This window comes from Drosophila simulans, chromosome 2R (genome assembly GCF_016746395.2).
Source record: "Drosophila simulans strain w501 chromosome 2R, Prin_Dsim_3.1, whole genome shotgun sequence".
NCBI classification, from domain to species: Eukaryota; Metazoa; Arthropoda; class Insecta; order Diptera; family Drosophilidae; genus Drosophila; species Drosophila simulans.
The window spans coordinates 10,000,001-10,019,777 of NC_052521.2; the positions used below are offsets into that span (position 1 = coordinate 10,000,001).

The window sequence follows — 19,777 nt, forward strand, 5'->3', positions numbered from 1 at the left end:
GGGAATCAAGGAATTGCCTTTATTACATGGAAAGTTATTTGTTCAATTGGCTGTTTTATTAAAAATCATTCTATCTGTGATAACAAAAATTAGCCGCACTGTTTTGTTTTATGTCTACATACTTTATTTATAAATCCATGAAGTACTTTACAATCGAAGGGCTAGCCGCTCAGTCGCAGTGGGGCAATACATTAAAGAGGGCCGACATCAAATGGAGGTAGTCCTCCTCCACCACTTGAACCTGCGACAATTCACAATACACAGGCTCTGTGGGCGGTGGAAAGTGTTGCAGTTCGATGGCGGCCAGTTCGTCCTCCAAGAAGGCGTCGCCCGCCTGTTGAGCGGGATACAAACGCTTTCGGCCATCTCTAAGATCCGAGCTCGTCGACATGGCTGCATCTTGAATTGCCGCAATGGGACTCAGATCGCTGCTCATGTCAAAGTTGTGCGGTGGAGGAGTTCGCTGCTGTTGCTGCAGATGCAGTCTGCGTACGACATTAACCCGCAGTTCGTTATTTGTGTTGCTGCGGCGCACAATTTCTGAGCTGCGGGAAGAACTGCTTGAACTCCTCACTGGGTCCACGCACTTCAGTTTACAGAGCCCGTGTTTTCGTCGTATCCAGGGACTACGGTTCTCTTTGTAGTCTAATATCACCTTGCGGCGCACGAACTCGTTGAAGATTAACAGCTCGTTGCTGATGTCCCGACGCACGATTTGCTTCCAGAGCGTTTCGAGGTTCGGTGAGCGAATTATACAGATGGCTTGCGAAGCGACCAGCATGAGCAGATGCTCCAAGGCAAGCAAACATAGCTGGCCGTCCATGTTGGAGAGCAACTCACTAGCTGGACAGCTTCCGGTTGAAATCGATGCAGTGGTCAGAGATTTAGAGAAGGTGCGGTTGGTTTGGTTGCCTACACAAACATCAGCATCATCGTTGCCCCCGGAATGCTCCACGTTGGGCAGTGAGTTTAGTGGCACCTCACTGAAGCCATGATTTTGCTGATGATTTCAATGGAATGAGAAAAGAATGGACACACTTATAATGCCGCATATACATACCATGTTCAAGGCCTTTACGTATATGTTTACCAAGTTGAGGACGATTCCAAATGTGAGCGTCAAGTTCTCTTCGTTCAACTTAGGTGCACCAAACTTGACGTCTAGTAAGACTGAGTGTTTGGAGGGCTCATATGCACTGCAGCACAGTAGTTCCATTAAATCCGGACTGAATCTAAGTAAGGCTTTAACGCAAGAAATTATTATATCCGTGAGGCTAAAAAATAGATTAATTGGAAATATTTAGTCTAGTATAACACCATTATTCAAGGCAACTCACTCATTGCAGGCGGAGATAAGTTCATCGTCAACGATTAGAGCCTCTGTTCTGCGCAGGATTTCCAGCTGGGAGCGTCGACCAGCCAGAAGACACTTTAAATTTTTTTGCTGATGAAACAAAGATGAGCAGTGGCACAGCAAACTCTGAACTGCACGCTGTGGATTTCAAGTAAGCGATTAAAATATTATTTAGTTGAACAACTAAAACAGAACCCACCATTAGGTTAGCAAGCGACAGATCGTTGTCTTGCCTCCACTCTTTGTGGTGCTCCGTCAAACTGGCTACTAAGCTAACAGCAGCCTTAATTAAGTGCATGGCTGACGGTTCCAAGGATTGCTTGCTCAATAGCAATGCATCCTCCAGGAAAACAGCATGAATGCCCACAAATTGAAAAACATCTTTTAGAAAGCACTTCTTGTGCTTCTCGTAAATGATGGTAACGAGCTCAATACCTCTGGCGTATACCGGCCACCACTGCTCTACGGTCCAACCTTCTACATCCGCAGCCGTTGTCTTAGTAAACTCATGTTTTGACTGCAAGAGTTCACTGGGAGGCAACAGTTTCAGCCACAAGTATTCTCCCACATCGCAATGCAGAAACTCAACTGAACAGTGGCCCTTGGCAAATACAATGAGCACATCCAGCAGCTGCACACTTAGAACTTGTTTGCTAAACAATGGAAGGGTTCGAGACACGCAGCGCACGAGCCGTTGAAACAAACGCACCGAAACAAATGGCAGATCCCAGTTTCCGGGACCATCGTTGTGGAATATGGTAGCTACAGCCTTTAACAAATTCAGGCAGAGAATAAGTGAGTTGGTGGATGTCTTGCTGTCTGAACTGTCCGAATTATTGAGGCATTGCGATTTTTCCAGGCTCACCGAGTTCTCCATGTGCTGCAGTTCGCTGCAGATGATGCCTACGACTGAGTTGAGAAAACGTAAGGCTATGGACGAGTCCCTGATAAGAAGGTCTGTGTATAGATGTGTGCACTTGGTCACAATGGCCAGGCATGCCTCTTTGGCCCTTACGTGCTGATCCTCATAGCACGAGCAAATACGGTTCATCAGTTGCAACAGTAAGTCCATCAGTTTCTGTTCCTCCTCTAAACTGTCTGTGTACGCGTGCTTAAATTCGAGTAAGATGAACACATACAGTTCGGCCAGTATGATGAACGGTCGCATGTCCTCCAAATAATTTGAGCGATCAACCAGGACAACCAAACACTTCTGCGCCATTAGCTTGAACTGCGAGTCGGGTATGGTCACGAACTTTGGCTGTTTCTTTAGCAAAATTACAATTAGATCCTTAAAAGCCTGCAGGCAACAGATCCAGTCTGGCAAATGGTCGGAAGAACTCGAATTTTTTTCAGCCGGAACCTTGGGCATGTTAAAAACGTAATTAAGCCAAGGTCCAAAGTATTTCTGTTCAAATAACTTATTCAGGACGTCAAGCAAAGCGGTATCGGTTCCAGTTCCCGTATAGACTTCAATAGATATAATATTTAGAAGCTGCGTGTAGATTCGTAAATTTGGCTGAAGCTCTGAAAAGAGCGGCGAGCAGAGTTTCTGCCAAAACTGTTTATCCTTCACTAGATCATTCACTAGCATTTGCAGATTATGCTTCCACATTGAGTGGAAGATGGTCATGATCTTAGCGGGCAAGGCCTGTTGAATGGTTAGTGGATCCACTTGAAGGGCGTCCAGAAAGTCTCTCATATAAGTGACAATACTCTCACCGATATTGGGAACACAATCCTTACTGAAAAATGAACGGGAACGTTTATCAAGGTCATAGTTAACCTTGAAAAATGCCTCGGTAACACCCGGTTGCTTGGCAATGCATGCGTCCACCAGCTCAAGGATGGCTATCTTTATGGAATCACTTTCTAGCTCATCAGGCAACTTCTGCATAAACGTCAATCGGATTTGATCAGCCTCCATATCCAGACAGGCCAAGAGAGACATATTGAACTGGAGAGCGATTCTTTTCAGCAGGCGGCAAGACAGAATCGGTAGCCATCTATCAAATATGTTGCTCATGTAACTGCATACTGTAGGTATGATCCGCAGAGTATCACGCTGTTTGGGTTGTGTGTATATCAACGCCTCCAGCGGGGAAAGGGTTTCACTGTTTCCATATACCTCGTCCTTAAGGCGCAGTAACTGCATCAGGATACGCATGGATAGACGGACCAACATCATTAACCCGTGAGGTTGCTGCTGCATCCAATTTGTCTCTAGTTCCATGGTGTACTGGACATAAGAATTGCCCACACCCACAAATCTGAAATATAATTATTATTTAAATTTATTCTTTGTTGGAGTTACGGTAGCTCTTACCTCAAAAGAATCAGACCATTTTCCAAATTTAGAAGGGAATAGACGCACACCTTTACCAAAAGTTCGCTTTGCTGGCAGTTAGGGTTTTTAGTAGTGTTAAACATGTCCAGGATGTCGCATATAAAGCTAAGAATCTCGAAGTAGATCTTGTTTCTCTCCACTTGAGAGTTAAAGTGCCAGGTGTGCACGTGCGGGAAAACATCCCTTAACAGGAATATAAGGCCGGGAATCTCCATCTGGATTAGGCGATTCCGTTTCAGGTTGGAGTATGCTCGCAGGAACCCAATGTAAGAAAGCAAGAATTCGTAGCGCTCCCTTTTCTTCTCCACATTATCAATGGCGGAGCCTAAAAAGCGCGACTCAAAACCCACTGCATTGGCATTGGCATACATTTTGAAGTCACATTGAGATCCCGGGCTTACTGTCGGCAAGATGTGTAGGTTGCTTATCCGTGAAAAGATCTCCTCGTCTACCAACGGCAGCAGCGCAGTGCAAACATTCAGACAGCTGGACAAAAGTCCAACTGGTGGGCATTGAACGTTTTTGAACGTGTGCAGCAGATCAACGCACATCTCGGTAGGATGCACCATTTCGGCGCTGATGTCGGATATCGATTGACTGAGCTTCACAACACTTTCCAGAAATCTTAAACCAGCTTCTACATTGCGTATGCGCTTGCTCGATTCAAAGTCACCATGCATGTGACCCGTCTCGCCTAGCAGACAGTTGATTTCGTGGTGCAGTACGTCAAAGTAGTTTACCGGAACACGAAAGTGCATAAAGCAGCCGGACGGATGTTCGATGGCTGTGCAACTAGTTCCTGCGGGTATGGTAAAATCAATTCGCGGAAATGGTTGCACGCTGGCCAGGAGTTCGAATTCATTTGTGTCCACTTCTCTGAGTTTGTGTTGACTTTCATCGTAACGAAGAGCCAATATGGGCAAAGCTTCTATTTGACTCTTGACCTGAAAGATTGGTAGAATAATTTAAACTGATGCCTTTCAGTATACGAGTAATGGCTTACATAGTTGCCTTGTCCCGCTTTTGTCAGTGACATTGCCAGTTTGGACAGATGTGTTAATTCTAGGGGGAAGTTCTCTAATAGAGTTTTGTATAGCGAACACGGACCATCATCTAGATAAATATAAAGTTGTTCGTTTGAAACAATTTTTTTCTGTTTAGATCTTTTGATTATATGATACTGACCTTCCCGACTGCAAAAGTCTTTAGCTAAGTGGGGCCATGAGACAAGTTCGCAGAGCAATTCGTAAATGCCCTCATACCGAGCGCAGCTGCCATCGCCGTCAAAGAGGTTGCACAGATATCCAACCTGGTTGTATATGGTTTTTCGCACAATGCGTGACAGCATAGAGTCATCGGCGAACATAGAATGCCTGGCAATTAGGTGCAGTTGGACAAAACACTTAAGATCCACGGCTCGCTTGCCCAGCTGCCGACAGCGAAGCAAGCTGGAGGCATCGTCGGCATCGTTGGTGCCTCGCAAGCGAAGCAGCATCCACGCTAGGAGCAAAGGTCCGTGCTCTGGTCTGTGGTACATGCTGGCAATGTCCACCTGTAGATCCTCTATAAGTTTTTCAATTAGATCCGAGTGCTTCTCGGGCTTCTCAAAGTCCAGGCACTTTAGAATTAACATCAGCTCTGAGTATGAAAGGCTTCGAGAAATTTCCTGATGGTAAGGTTGGGTGTCATCCAGATAACTTTGCATCCTTCCGAAGGAGTGTTGCTTGCAGGCGGCAAATATTCTCTTTATCTGCTCCAACCCCATGGGCAGGTGTTCCGCTAGCACCAGAAGGATGTGCAAAACCTCGTTGATCTCACGAGCGTTTCGCTCCGACCATGCAACTAAGCGTTCCGCAGTGTGGAAGCATTCTCCCGCGATTAGCTTCCTGGGTGGCACTTCGCTAATCAAGCTCTCCAGTTGGTCTAGGTATGAATCTCTAAGGCGGGGGATGGTTATCTTTTCGACCACGGCGCGATACTCCTGGTGATAGGGATGATTCGGTACCCGGTGGAAGACGATAAGATTCTTAACAATCTTGAGGACAACCATGCGTTCCAGGGAGTAGTAATGTCGTATGTCCTCGTGCAGTTTGGCCATATTCGTTTCGGTAGAGATCAGTTGAGTAAGGAGACTCGCCGATCCACGGTACTCCTGCGTGAGGTAGTAGCACAGGATTTCCCAACACTGGGCGGATTCTAGATCCAACAGATCCTGCAGTCGTTCGGTGAAGGGCAGCAGCTTTTCCTGCTTTTTCTCTTTCAGCAAAGTGCCCAGCTCGAGGTTGGAGGCATTCTTGGGCTTAAATTGAAGCACTCCAGCCTGCAATTCAGAAGCCACGTTCATCAGCTCCTCGTGCACAGTATCCTGTGGCGTCTCATAGTGGATTCCCGAGACCATCGGCCACAGGCGCTTCCAGTCGGTGCTACATGGCAAATCGTAGGATTTCATTTAGTCATTATTCGATATTATCGCACTGCCTGTACTCACATCACGCTCTTTTCCACCGCAGGCATTGTCTAGTCCCTCTTTCTTAACAACTACGATAAAAAATTATTTAATAACAAATATATTCTTTTCCACGCGCAAATTCGCGGCGTTGGAGTTGCCACCTAGCACAACAAAATGCCGGGACAATCAGCTGGTAGCACCGAAGGTGTATCGATAAAACGATAGTTCCTGTTTTAAAAAGACAGTTAGAAAATTGTAATACAGTGCGCACTCAAGGTATAAAATTATTTTATACATTTTCTTTAGTTTACTAAATTTTACTTAAATCGAGGTATGAAATCTTAGATCTGATGATAGCTTATCGATTTACATAAATAAAATACAATTGTAAAGCATATTATTATATTATTATTGCATTACAGGTACATTGGTATACATTTCAGATGAAACAGTTTAGAAACCTATACTAGAGGTTTAAAATATAGACGTTCGCCTGTGGCCCTTCATTCATAACCTGACACTTGTTTATAGCATTGAGATCTTGATATATTCCAAATATTTCATAAATAGCCTTCCAATCCAGTCGGACTAGAACTATTTAGGTTAGACTTTCCAATCACATAAAGCCATTCCAGTGAGGCTGTGGCTGCGGCTAACAGACCTGCGAAGTCAGAGTGCAAAGTGCGCAGATGCTGCACTCCAGCGCCCGCTGCACCGCCCAGCCACCCATTCTAGAGGCCCATTTCTTGGAAACTAATACCACTACTCCTCGGCTAGCCGCAGCCTCCCATCTTTTCCAGATCTAAGAGCGAGCGAGAGAGGAGCGGAGAAGGCGCGAGAGAGTAGGCGCACTCGAAGTTCACGTTCACGGCGCCTGGAAGCTGCAGCCCGAAAATTGTCCTGTTAGTACGAGAAAACTATTGACAGGCGAAAGGTCTAAAATTGCTCATATTCTGGCAGAAAAAGCAGATTGACTTCAAAAGTCTGACAGCCGCAATGGCTCAAGTTCAGCTCAACGCAGGAAATGGGCAAACACCAAGCAACGGGAATAATGTCGAGGATAATGAACGTAAGTCTGCCGATTGCCAATTGTGAAATCATAATAGAAAATTGAGTGATTGCCCGGAAAGTGCACAAGTGTTGGTCTGTACAGTCCTAGTGGAAGGACATATGTACATACCTACGCACATAGTGTTCGTCATGTATCAGGATATATGTAGGTATATATGTATGTATCATAAAGGTGTATGTCAGCAGCAGCTAGCATCTTTGACATAGCTAGGATGCTTTTTGGCCTGGCGTTGGGTGGTAACTTAAACGGGAGAGCGAGAATGAGAGCAGGATAACAAAGAGAGAGAAATTTCTGAAAGGATGCTGCGAGAGCGCCAGAGATGCCACTGCTGCCCAAAAGCAACAAGTTTTTGAACTTAAGATAAGGCTAGAACTATCTCGATTTCGTTAGATATTTTCGTAGTGTATAAAACGGTATTAAATATAATTATTATAATCTGCAAGCTTTTAAATTATTCAAGACTAGGACAATAATTAAAAGTAACTTATTTCTTTTATTTCCATAGCCTATCAAATAAGTGACGATGATTTGGATGACTTGGATGATGATTGCTTGCTCGAGGAGGCAGATACGTCAGGGGCAGGCAATAATGTGGGACGTGGTCCTTACGAGCGTGCTTGGACCACAGAGGCCACCAGAGCATTGATTCACATACGCGGTCCCATGGAGGGTAGCTTTACAGAGGGCAGGTGAGCAAGGCTATTATTCCACAGTAAAGACATCTTTGAAAAAGTAACACACTTACAGACAAAAACGGACTGCTCTTTGGCTGCACTGCACTCGGCAACTACAGCGACTGGGATTTCGCTACTCCGCCGCAAAAGTGCAGAAGAAGTGGCATAACATCCTCATCACCTACAACAAGAATCTGAACAAAAAATACGTATCCGGCTATGTGCACTGGGAGTTCTTCGAGGAGATGTTCAAGTATCTGCAGGGAAAGAAGGCCGATTTTGATATGCACTTGCCACAACAGCCTTCAAATGCGCCACAAGCTCCACATTCTGCAAATGGGCAAAACCCGAACCCGGGAATTCCCCAGCAACCTTTACAGCTTCAACCTACTCCGGTGAGCCTAAAGCCTGGAACACCCCAAATGCAGCTGCAACTTCCACCCCAGACTGCGGCCAAGGACAGCCAGCCGTATATTACACCTGTGGATCAGGTCCTGCTGCAGGCCCAGATGAATCTGGACAGCAAGTCCAACGATGAATTCGATGAAGATAGCAACAGCATGTCGGAGGTAGTCCGTCAACCCAAAATGGAGTACGATGGCGATCAAGCTGCGGAGGCGGAACGTACAAACGATAGCAGCCAACATCTGGAAGTTAATGGCAAGCAATACGATCTCGCACGACCCATGGGCTCGCACCAAGCTCTTGGCATTCCCGATGACATATGGTGGAAGGATTACTTTGAAAGAAAACTGGAAGTGGAGCGGGAGAAGATAGAGCTGCAACGAAATCTACAGCGCGAACAGGTGCAGATCCAAAAAATGTCGCTGGTGCAGCAGGAGCGCATTGAGCGCATGAAGATCGATGCCATCAACAGCCTGACGGGCACGTTGCAAAAGTTGGTGGAGGCCAAGTGTCGCCGGGCCTAAGATGATTCTGTTCCCTCCCAGTAAATTTCGATAACTTTAGGCTTCGATTCGTCTGTATCTAGTTGTGTGTGTAAATACAATTTCGGCCAACTAAAACACTCTACGGCTGCCAGTCAATCTCAAAAATGCTAGCCAGGGAGGTTTGCTTTCCATGGGGCTTCTCCAGACCATAACTTAGACTCCAGATATCTGTGGTAAAGATGAGACCTTCTCCTGCATTCAGTCGCAACCGCAAGCTTGGACATATTCCTTTATTGCAGGGCTTCTTTGGATGGAGAACCATCTCAAAGTGGCCACTTAGTTGCTGGATGAGCACCAGGCCACGTAAGTATATATCGGCTTGGTTTCGCTTTTGCTGATGGACTGCCAATATCCAGCTGGAGTAATACGGAGCCAGGTGAAGAGGATAGTAGTAGGGACGATCCAGGAATAACCGAGAGGACTTTACAGCCTTCTTCTGGCAGTTCCTCAGTTGAAGGTGCCAGAAATTCGATGTCTGTCCTTGCCATGAATGAATCTTATCCAGAGCCGCCTCTAGGTTGAATAGTTTCCTCAGCAACAGATTGCTGGAAACATCACAAGGTTCACTGGCTAGCCACTGAGGTGACTTCTTCTCGATTTGCTCTAGGAGACGAAGAACATCCGTTTGCAGTCCAGTGTCTGTTATAATCACTGGTTGCCCACGTTCTAAGTGCTCAGACTCCAAGGAGGAGTAGCTTACATTGGAAACAGCGGCTATTCCCTCTGAAAATTAAATTAATAAGAAATAGGTAATTAACAAATTAAAGAACTGAACTCACCTAAACCTTCACAAAGAGCACAATTCTGCCACAAAGTCTCCCCTTTACCCAATGACGGTGTCTGCTCTTGGACACTTTGATCGCGTGGTATTAGACACTTGGCCTGATAGTAGGGCCTCCAATCCCACAATGGAAGGATCTGTATGAGCACCAATCGACCCAGGGAACTTAGCCACCAAGAAAAGGTGTCACTACATAGCCAAAGCAGATAAATAAACACCAGCGGCAGTAGGATGAAGCACCATTTCTTGATTCTAGCCAAACGGATTCTCCAAATCAAAGGTTGACATACAGCCAGCATTTCCTTTGCGGAAAACCCTTGACCACGACACTCTTCAAAGAATACTTTCAGTTCCTCCGCCATGTTCCTAACACGTTCAAGGACTAAACACAAATGAATCCCTTCTGGACAGGATACGGTTTTCTAGCCACGCACATGCGCGCGATAAGCAATTTCCTCGCGGAAAATCTAATTTTCTAACTCATTGCGCACCCAGACGTGCATCCTAGTGATAAGTGGCATAAAGGATGCTCCAATCGGCGAAAGGAAAGTGAAACCATATTGAGCTTTAAATGTTTATTGGCTTAAATTGAAAGATATTAAAAGTTCTGCTTGGTAGAGGTAAATAAATTTTCAGACAAATGGGATTTCTTGGGTGCCTTACATATCTTCGGCGGAAGGAGGAGGACCACGAGGTGGCCTGCAGTTGGTAAAGTACTCTTTTATGTCAGTACACTGCTGGGAATCATTTCGAATTGAGTCTGGGCAATTCTTCATCAAATTGCGGAACACACAGCCCATGAGGTGACCAGCATCATGAGGACACATTGGGAATCCGGGTGGGGGAGATGGAGCAGGACGAGGAGGTAGATTAGCCTCGAACTCCGCGATTTTGTTGGCACACGTGGTGAAGGCCTGGGTGGCCGCGGTCTGCAGATCGGAACTGTCCTCGAATACCTCCTCCAAATAGTTCTTCAGCTTCGCCTCATCCAGTTTTCGGTTTTGATAGATGCCAGTCTCGTTAAAGATGCAGGAGAAGAAGCACTGAACGGAGGGAGTGTAATCAAGTTATCATGATCAAGAACAATATTCCTGTGGTACTAACTGGTGGGGGATGCGGATGATGATGACGACGCTTGCTCTCAAAGGATCCACTGGCTTCCCCATCCGACGGCGGCGGCGGAGTCATGTCAAACTTGATGCACTTTTGCTTCAACTCGTCGGTCACGAAGTCCGGCATTGTACAACAAGTTTTGGGATTGACATACGATGGCCGTTTGCTGCAGTCCACGTCAGCCGAGACGGCTGCATTCTGTTAATAGATTAGTTATAACCGGGCTAGAGTCGCGTGATAACACATCATCATACCAGACAGAACCCGACAACGAGCAGTAATAGCTGCGATTTCGAAAGCATTTTTTGGTTCGGCGGCTCAAAACGATACTGATTCTCCAACCGACATGGGTCCCCAATTTATAGAACCCACCCAGAGCGGTCACAAAAAAAAAGTCATTGATGTATGATTATGATTATGTGGGTTTTTATAGCGTATTCACAGCGTGTGCAAGTCAATTAATTTTTTTTGCTATTAATTTAGCTTTGGTTGCAATTATATTAATTGGCAAGTAACGCAGCAAAAGGGATCGGATTTATCTCTTTATCTACCTTTTGCACACGTTGAATTATTCTTCTGAAATCCCCTTGTACACGCTGTTATTTAGCTTGCTTTACAAGATTACATGTTGGTTTCGCAAAGATTCCCCTTCAGGCAATTAAAGTTTATACACGTTTTATAAATCGAATTAAGTCAACGATTACATTTAATGTGGTACCAAAATAATGATGAAATACTGGTGGACAAGACTAATGAGTAAACAAATTAAGTGGGTCTATTTTCGGAGGGCGTGATTCACAAATCCCCCCTATCGCAGAAATTCGTTTTAATTTGCGCTTGGTACTACCATCTATTTAATATACAGACCGCTTTTGAACAAAGCATACGTATAACCAGCATTCGGTGTCGATTCAGTTCATCCTTTGAGGGTCAGCTGCGTCACAGCCTCCTTGACGCTGGGATATTGAAATTTAAATCCGGATGAGAGCGCTTTCTGTGGCTTGACTTTGGCGCCACTTAAAACCAGAGCTGCCCGCTCTGGTCCAAAGATGGCATGGACAACAAACTCAGGAACGGCGAAGATACACGGGCGATGAAGTGCTTTGGCAAAGGCCTGACAAAAACATAAAATATTATAGTGTTTGTATAAGAAGCTGTGATTTTTTACTTTGCTAAACTCCAAATTGCTGGTTATTTCTGGGGCCACCGCGTTGACCACTCCTGGCACTGGTTTTTCTATGATGTACTGTATCAAGCTGCACAGATCGTGCAGGTGTATCCAGGGCATTATTTGCTTTCCATTGCCCAATGGACCTCCCACGCCAAGCTTAAACGGTAGCCACATGGACTGAATCATGCCACCGCCATGACCCACAACAGCACCACACCGCAGGATGGTCTGAAAAGGATTAAGCGGTTTTTATACCTATTATAGATGCTCTATAGTATTGACTTACGGTTTTACAATCCTGCTCACTACCAGTGTGGGCAGCCTCCTCCCAGGCCAAGCACAACCTGGACATGTAGTCGAATCCTTGCACCTGGTCCTCCTCGGTGTAAACCTTGGACTCCGAGGGTTGATAGTGACTCACGCCGCATAGATTCACGAAAGAGGTGACCTGGGGAGCCGACTTAATAGCCTGAGCCAGAGTTTTTGAGGAGTTGATTCGCGAGTTCCACACATTCTGCTGGAATCCTGGAGTCCAGCGTCTCGTTGGATCCAATGTGTTCTGGCCCGTGGCATTTACCACGGCGTTTACGGATCCGGGAATACCATTCTTCTCAAGCTCGTGCCAGGTGATGCGCTTCGCACCTGGCATGCGGGAGATCACCGTCACATCGTAACCCTTTTTGGTCAAATGGTTTGCCAGGTTGCGACCAATGAAGCCCGTGCCACCACCTGAGCGAGATTCCTGGTTATTGGTGGCTGCGCCCGATGGCTAACACCTTTGAACGTACCTATCAGAGCATGCCTCGACATTTTTGGTATAATCGTAAGAGGTTGCTCCAAATTGGCGACTTTTCCCGAATTACGACACTTAGCAGAACGTAATGTAAACAAATTACAGCTGATGTGCGGAGGATGCCAGATCTCCATGTTAAGACTGTGTGCTGCCACTTCCTTTTAACTAGGCGCGAAAAATTAAATTTCGAATGACTAGCATAAATCCAACTTGCAATTTTTAAAGTTATTTTAAGACCTTCCCTCCTTAAAAATTATGTTCGGGATGGTTGGTTTGTTTTCCAGGTATGTGATGGCATGAAAATGCTGTATGGAGGATTAAATTACTAAAATTAAATACTGCCAAAGTGGACCGCTTACTATAAAAAAACCTATATCTTTAAGTTTAAAGAAAGTCTTTAAAATTTAAAGAAAATCTGATAATTTTTCGAAGTCTATTGGATTGTGTTTAAAGCTTAGGCCATTTCGCTTCAACATATTTCTTTTATCGGCACCTCCTTTTTTAAAATATTTTCTTTTGAATGCTTGAAGGCCTTTAAAGGATTTTCATAAAGTAAAAACGAGTTTTCCCACATGTTAAACGGCCAAGTAATTATATTATATAGGAAGCCTTTGATGTTTTTCCATATTCCTTGAAATAAAGCTAACCAAAAACGGGCTTAAGTGATTTAGTATCGTAAATGTGCAATGCCTGCTGGTCTTCCGACTGGAGAGGCTTTTAGTGTCACTCCCGCACAGCATTTAAGTGCACCGATAGGGGGAAATAGAGGGCAGACAGTGAACCTAAATTGCAATTCGCTTATCGCTTTAAGTTGAGCGTTAAAAGGAGCAGACCCCGAGAATCCAATAAAGCGCAAGTTTCGCATAAAATGCCTTAAGCCGAGCACAATACAAGTGGCTATGACGCTTTCACTCCGCCAGCGGACTCACTTGTATCTCTAGATATGTATATATATATATATATTTTAGTGCATATTGGCAGACATGGGGCAGACGCATGGGGCCAAGTTAATGGGCAAGTTCAAGTGCAGCAGGCGACACAACGTCATATCCTTGGCTTTGCTGCGTGCTGTTTTGTTTTGTTTTTGCCTTGCTTTCGTGGCAAGTCATTGGAAACTCATTTGCATACACTGTGCCGGCTTGCATTAACCGACCACCACTTTCTCCGCCCTCGCCCCTAAGTGGGCGTGGCTGCCCTTTTGGACTAAGAATTTGCATTAAGCTCCGCAATTATTGCGCTTCATTGAGTGAGAAAGGCGCAGTGATGGCGGCGTAAAAGGATCTGAGGCCATAATTACGAGGTCTGCTGCTTTTATCTAGTCCTGCAATCAGGCAGTAATCACGTACAGCCAGTTGAATAACGGCCAACGAGCGTGCAGAGTAGTTTAGGGGGAAAAAAACTAAATATCAGTTGGATATTACTGTCTGCGCAGTGGAATGTTGATATTATTACCACTTAAAGTGTGGTTAACTAAGGAATGTGATTTTTAAAAACTCCCACAAAGAGGTAATTAGTGCTTGTGTGCTTCATTTTATCTCAGTATGTAGTATCTATACCTTAAACTTTCATAAATTCTATAAATTAAATGGATTCTTTAGTTTCTTACTACATGTTCCAATGACACTCATCATCGATTGTCGAACGTGGGCTGATGGGTTCCGCCAATGGAACTTTAATTTCCATGGCTCTTTTGCTTCTGACACTTGTCAGTGATAAAAACAGGAGTGGAGCTGAGTGGGAAAACTTTCTAGACAAAAGGAAAATATGGAAACGTTGATGGAAAGGATCTGCAGCAAAAAGTTGTCTCGTGTCTCGCTGTTTGAGTTGCACTTCCGGTGCAAATGTAGATACACAGATACGGATACCCAGCTGGTATCTTTGTATCTTTCGCACACTGCCGGTTTGGGGACAAACTTCTTTCTTTGCTTTATTGGCAAACAGACAAACAGACAAACAGAGCAACAGAGCGACAGAGCCGCAACAAAGTTGCAAAGTCAATGGCACAAACATGGACGAATATCCGAATATGCATCCAAATGCACCCATCCACATTCACCCACCGGAGTGATTTGTGTTGCACGTGGGTGGTGGTGCTGGCATGGATCGGAATCCACATCTCGCTGGCCATTGACACACCGCAACACACTCCCTGACAGTTTTATGTGCGGTTTGTGTCGCTCCTTTGCCGCCTTGCGGTTGTCTGGCGGGGATTGGGGACCGGCCACTGCTGTCGATCGGGACTGGGCATGAGGAGCGGATCGGGTCGGATTAGCCGGGTCTGACAGTTGGTCACCTCGGTGGCACAGCATAAAACTTAATTCTGTCATAATTGCGATGCGGCTAACAAGTTTTGCAACCCGAACTCGACTTAATGCACGGAAAATAAAGCATACTCGTATGTATGCCATGACACACCATGCATTTAATTATTAAAAGAATATTTAGCATTTAATAACTAAATAGTTACAAACTGTAACTTAGGCCTGTAACCTGTAAATATCTTACTCATTGTTGAGAGCCAATCCCATAAATGAAAAGATGGTTTTCAGTGCACTTAACTTATGCAATTTGCAGGCAGCTGGTCTCTCGGTTTTTAAATAATTGAAAAGCCCAGAATGCAGCAAAGTTCAGGGTTCAAACTTTTCCCCAGCCGGTCAGATACAAACAAACTGGGTGGAAAGTTTCGTTGATTGCTCTTGACGTTAATTGAAATTTGGCCAGGCCAGCAAAAGCCAGAAGGCCAACTAATTGGCATTGGCCAAGGTGTTGCGATGCACAGTGGTTATCTCTATCTCCATTACATTAGTTGGCCTACTCACCCCGTTCAAATTGGCCATAATTGAATTCGGAGTTTGGCATACCTACGGGCTTTATTTTTTTTGCGACTCAACTATGTGTTTTCTGCGACTTCTTTAAAGGAAGGTTCAAAAGCATCATAAACAATCTGCGAAGCGCACATATCGCGCAGACAAATTGTCTGCCATGAAATATAAAACTGGGTCAGACGAAATGGCGGCGCCGCCGAAAGATTGCCGCAGACATCGTCTTGGCGGTCGCCAATCATCCTTCGCCTCAGCCTCCAGTCCCATTGGATTCAGCCACTCCACTCGTGAATCTGTGACGCATCTCCTTCGACTCTTTGCCACGAGGTAAGGCGAGAAGTCATCCGGCGATGTGGGTCAAAAGTCATGGAGCATGGAGCGCCAGTGAGTCTCATCGAATTTAACAACTTGTCGAAAATCACGGTTGATGTGTGTGTTTATTGTGGGAAATGTGTTTTTCACTTTTCCGCTTTTCCGCAATTACCGGCAATAATTAGCTGCAATAGAAACTTGGATACTTCAAAGGGCCTAGTTTGTCAAGCGGATGCCGCTTGAAAGGATCTGCTGATCTCTGCGTTTCTGACACTCGGGATCACCCGGCCAGCAGATCAAAGGAAAGGAAAACTGCTGGAAAATCGAAATTGGATTGGACTTGGCGTGGCATGGCATGGCTGACGATTTTCTCTCCGTAGACTCATATATACATATGAATAATGCAACTGGACGGAACGGTCGCATATCAATTAATGGGAAAAGCGAATTACGATGCCACCGGCTACTTGGCACTCACCCACTTTCCCGGCACCGCAAACTCAAACTCGTTATCCATCAATATCGCTGATAGCCACAAACGGTGAATGGCTAAGACCGAAATCGAAAGACTCAACTAAATGCACCTGCAGCGCTGAAAGAAAAGCCGGCGGCCTGAGTATGTGCAACATGATTGGTACTGGGACTGAGATGTGCGGCAAGTAGCTCCACTTTTACTGCCCCAGACCCACCTGTTGGAGCTTTGGCTAAGGTCTCGCTGTCATCCTACCTGTCCCATTTTTAGGCTCATCAATCAAAGGCAATCGGAAGGGCAAGTCGAGCTGCTGGAATGCCTAATTGCAGCTCCTGCTATCACTTATCGCCAAAACTTGTAGCTACAGAGAAAGAAATTATTTAATGTTTATAAATTACCAGCTTAATTAAAACAAAAGTGCTGCAGTGAGCGGTATACTACCCAAGCTAATAAATGCAATTCTAAAGATACTTTTAGCTTCTAAAATGTTAATAGCTTGAGATATATCAAGTTTTTCGTGTATAAAATTATAGTTTTCCGTGCAGCAGCTGTTCCTTCCGAAATCCTCGTAACTTGCTTTAATTATTTAGTCATTTTTACAGCATATTCCAGTGACAAACCTGCCTTCTTCCAGCGACAAAAAGGGCAGGTGAACTGGAATAATTCACACCTGCGGCGGCCACCGGCCTACGTGCAATTATTGACGTTTCAGTTTTGTAATAAAATATAAGTCCCAGTGCTGGCGACCTGAAATTAATTAGGCTTTTAATATTTATGCCTTTTATGTTTTGCATTTGCATTTGGTGGCGACAGGTCGCCAAGGACACTAGTGACAGGCGACCGAGGCAGCAGGAAGGACTAAGGACTCTGGCCAGGACTCGCGTTCGTGTATGCGGGCAATTAATAAGCCAGAAATGCGACCGCTAATTCAAGGAGTCGGACGCGCTGTCCTGCGAAAGGGTGCAAGATAAGTATCTATTATAAATATTCATACTATATGTCGGCGGCGAGCACAAACGACATTAAACCGTGTCCGACAAGTCCGGCGATCCCATTCCTAGTCCACATCCGGAATGGAATGTCTACTGCTGGTTACATTGAAGGAGCCGAAGCCTTTCCCCAAATCCACTTTCCATGTCGTCGGATCCCCAGGCATGGCTCTCCATTCATGGGCCTAAGCTATTTTTCATCTGTATCAAACTTGACAGCAAAAAGAGGCCTTTCATTCGCTTGGGAGGCCACCCAGTTCCCGGGGCTCAGGAAAAAGTAATCAGATTGCTGGCGTATAATAGCGTAACTCTGCACATATCCTATTGTTACTACTTTCATTCAGAAACTCTTTTTTGAACTGAAAAGCAGATTGGAGATGTCTCTCTCTATGAAAGTGACACACTAAGAAGGCTTGAAGGCATTTCTGAATGACATGTATCCTGGTATTTCTTATATCTACCTTTATTTTGGTATTATATATCTATCAATGTATCTAAAATCAAGAAAGACGGCAAAATTCCTCCGATACTTTTACTAGATTCCCTTCTGCAAGTATAAAGCGTCTTTATAATTTGAACAACTCGCTTTCTAAATTATATGTTATACTTATAAATACATACATACCGTGAATCCTTGATCCTCGATCCCCCATGAATCCAAAGTTTCTCGTTATGGTTGGGCTTGGCTTCAGAAACCTTTTTTTCACGTCTGCACAAAGTTTTTCGATTGGATTCAAGTCGGGTGACTGATCATTACTCGGATCGATTTCTGCTCAAACCACTTTCGAGCCTTCTTCCTCGTGTGTTTTGGGTCGTTATCCTGTTGAAATGTCCCAAAAAACGGCCTTTCATCCTCGGCATATGGCGCCATCACATTTTCCGGGATACCTGTGTAAATGTGCTGATCCATGATGCCTTGAATCATATGAATCGGATCTACTCCATAGTATGAAAAGCACGCCCATACCATGATGTTGGATCCCCCGTGCTTTACCGTCTTAAAGGTGAAGCGAGGATTATTTTCAGTTCGTGGTGGACGCGGGACATAAGACCGAGAGCCTTTCCAACCAAAAAACAAAATTTTGCTCTAATCTGACCACAAAATGTGGCGCCACTTCTCCACAGGCCAGTCATTGCGTATCTTGGCATATCCGATTCGCTTTGCCACATGCTTCACAGTCAAAAGCGGGACTTTTCTGGGACTGCACACATTAAGGTTGTTTTGTCTTAAGTGTTTGCGAACTGTTTCCACGCTTGCAGCTATCTGGAGCTCCTTCTTCAGTTCCGTCGCCGGCTTAAAAGGCTCCTTCTTGCTTTGCCGATCCAAGCGCTTGATCTCCACGTTGGATATTAAGGGGTTTCTTCCACGTGTTTCGTTCTTTTCGACAAACAGCAATGCATTGCGGATCATATTGCTTGAAAAACCAACAAACCGTCCCATTTTAGCGTAGGTTTTACCTTCAGAGATCATGTTTTAAATCAAATTCCTTATTTCGACGGTAAAATGCTTTCCCCGATCCATAACTAGAAAATTTTTGGTGTTCTTTCGAAAAAAATTCAATTAAAACCTTTAATGCAACTCCTTTTTTCAAAATTTGTCGAAAAAAAACCAAAAGCAATCACTCCTATTAATTTTATTCAGCAAAAACGTGGTCAGTGCTATTTTTGTTACCGCCTCATTTAGCGACCTTTTGCAGAAAGTGCCCAAAAACAAAAAGAACCGTTACATTGGGAGAGTCAAAATTTCTTGCTTAGAGAGACAACATATGGTACTTATTATTCATGCAATCAGACTTTAAAAAAAATAAACATTCAATACCTTTTTTTAGGAAATCAACTTTCCACCTGCAGTAGTGCTATTATTTTAACCGCAGCTGTTTGTATGTATGTATGTACCTATATGTACCTATATATATATATCAAAGTGTAGCTGCAATCAAGAGCATAAATATGTATTTCTCGTTGGTTCAATCAAACTTTAATGACCAATTATCATATAGTATCGGTGGGTAGTTAGTTAATTCCAGAGCACCGCTGTGTTTAAAACATTTGAGTATCAATAAATATGTTTTTAGCCGAAAATGGGCTGCTACTTTCACCCGTCTCGTTTCGGTTATCGATGCACAACAATCGCGGCAATCGCCGTTGAAGCAATGAAATTAGCGAACCGCAAACAAGACTTCAAATTACCCGCATTCATCCCGAATCAGATATTCGCACCAGGCTGTCAGATTTCTGGTGGGACGGGGAGTCGGTGAGTCGGGAGGTCGGTGCTAAAAAGTATATATACAAGCTATGGATCGTATGGATCGTATCGATTGCCATCGACAGCCGTTCACAATGGATCAGCCAGTAAATCAGGCGCGAAAGGAAGGAAAGCCAGCGACTTCAATGAGTAAGAAAGAAAGAGCAATTGCATTGGGGCAGACATCCGCATCTCCAACTCCAACTCCAACTGCATGTCCACACAAATGTATC

The 19,777-nt window shown here is 44.6% G+C and overlaps 5 protein-coding genes across 7 annotated transcripts in view; 1 reads left to right on the plus strand and 4 right to left on the minus strand.

The window, feature by feature from the left end:
- The window catches only part of LOC6734205 (nucleoporin Nup188), a 7,023-nt gene extending 669 nt beyond the window's left edge, over positions 1–6,354 (minus strand). For both annotated transcript variants that reach the window (XM_044922748.1, XM_016182219.3), the window contains exons 1-8: positions 6,190–6,354; positions 4,887–6,124; positions 4,705–4,814; positions 3,681–4,645; positions 1,554–3,624; positions 1,338–1,492; positions 1,061–1,274; positions 1–1,000 (exon numbers count right to left, since the gene is read on the minus strand). The exon at positions 1–1,000 is cut by the window's left edge and continues 368 nt beyond it. In XM_044922748.1, the coding sequence (XP_044778683.1) occupies positions 170–1,000; positions 1,061–1,274; positions 1,338–1,492; positions 1,554–3,624; positions 3,681–4,645; positions 4,705–4,814; positions 4,887–6,124; positions 6,190–6,215 (5,610 nt within the window). In that variant the 5' untranslated portion in view covers positions 6,216–6,354 and the 3' untranslated portion in view covers positions 1–169. The remainder of the gene's footprint in view (positions 1,001–1,060; positions 1,275–1,337; positions 1,493–1,553; positions 3,625–3,680; positions 4,646–4,704; positions 4,815–4,886; positions 6,125–6,189) is intronic.
- A 277-nt stretch (positions 6,355–6,631) lies between these two features.
- Positions 6,632–8,941, plus strand: LOC6734207. Of its 2 annotated transcripts, XM_016167948.3 has the most exons (4): positions 6,632–7,052; positions 7,111–7,219; positions 7,728–7,911; positions 7,970–8,939. In XM_016167948.3, the coding sequence occupies exons 2-4, from the start codon at positions 7,147–7,149 to the stop codon at positions 8,823–8,825; spliced, it is 1,113 nt and encodes a 370-aa protein (XP_016027252.1). In that variant the 5' UTR covers positions 6,632–7,052; positions 7,111–7,146; the 3' UTR covers positions 8,826–8,939. The 2 variants fall into 2 exon arrangements, with proteins under 2 accessions (XP_016027252.1, XP_002081236.1); XM_002081200.4 differs by having other exon boundaries at positions 6,635–7,219; positions 7,970–8,941.
- On the minus strand, positions 8,926–10,033 carry LOC6734208. The gene is made up of 2 exons (XM_002081201.4): positions 9,626–10,033; positions 8,926–9,569 (listed from the first exon to the last, which is right to left on the minus strand). The coding sequence occupies exons 1-2, from the start codon at positions 9,987–9,989 to the stop codon at positions 8,926–8,928; spliced, it is 1,008 nt and encodes a 335-aa protein (XP_002081237.1). The 5' UTR covers positions 9,990–10,033.
- A 154-nt stretch (positions 10,034–10,187) lies between these two features.
- On the minus strand, positions 10,188–11,277 carry LOC6734209 (general odorant-binding protein 67). Its single transcript, XM_002081202.3, has 3 exons — positions 10,995–11,277; positions 10,732–10,938; positions 10,188–10,670 (listed from the first exon to the last, which is right to left on the minus strand). The coding sequence occupies exons 1-3, from the start codon at positions 11,040–11,042 to the stop codon at positions 10,287–10,289; spliced, it is 639 nt and encodes a 212-aa protein (XP_002081238.1). The 5' UTR covers positions 11,043–11,277; the 3' UTR covers positions 10,188–10,286.
- A 146-nt stretch (positions 11,278–11,423) lies between these two features.
- Positions 11,424–12,859, minus strand: LOC6734210 (epimerase family protein SDR39U1). Its single transcript, XM_002081203.4, has 4 exons — positions 12,700–12,859; positions 12,198–12,640; positions 11,909–12,139; positions 11,424–11,854 (listed from the first exon to the last, which is right to left on the minus strand). The coding sequence occupies exons 1-4, from the start codon at positions 12,836–12,838 to the stop codon at positions 11,657–11,659; spliced, it is 1,011 nt and encodes a 336-aa protein (XP_002081239.2). The 5' UTR covers positions 12,839–12,859; the 3' UTR covers positions 11,424–11,656.
- Positions 12,860–19,777: the final 6,918 nt, after the last annotated feature.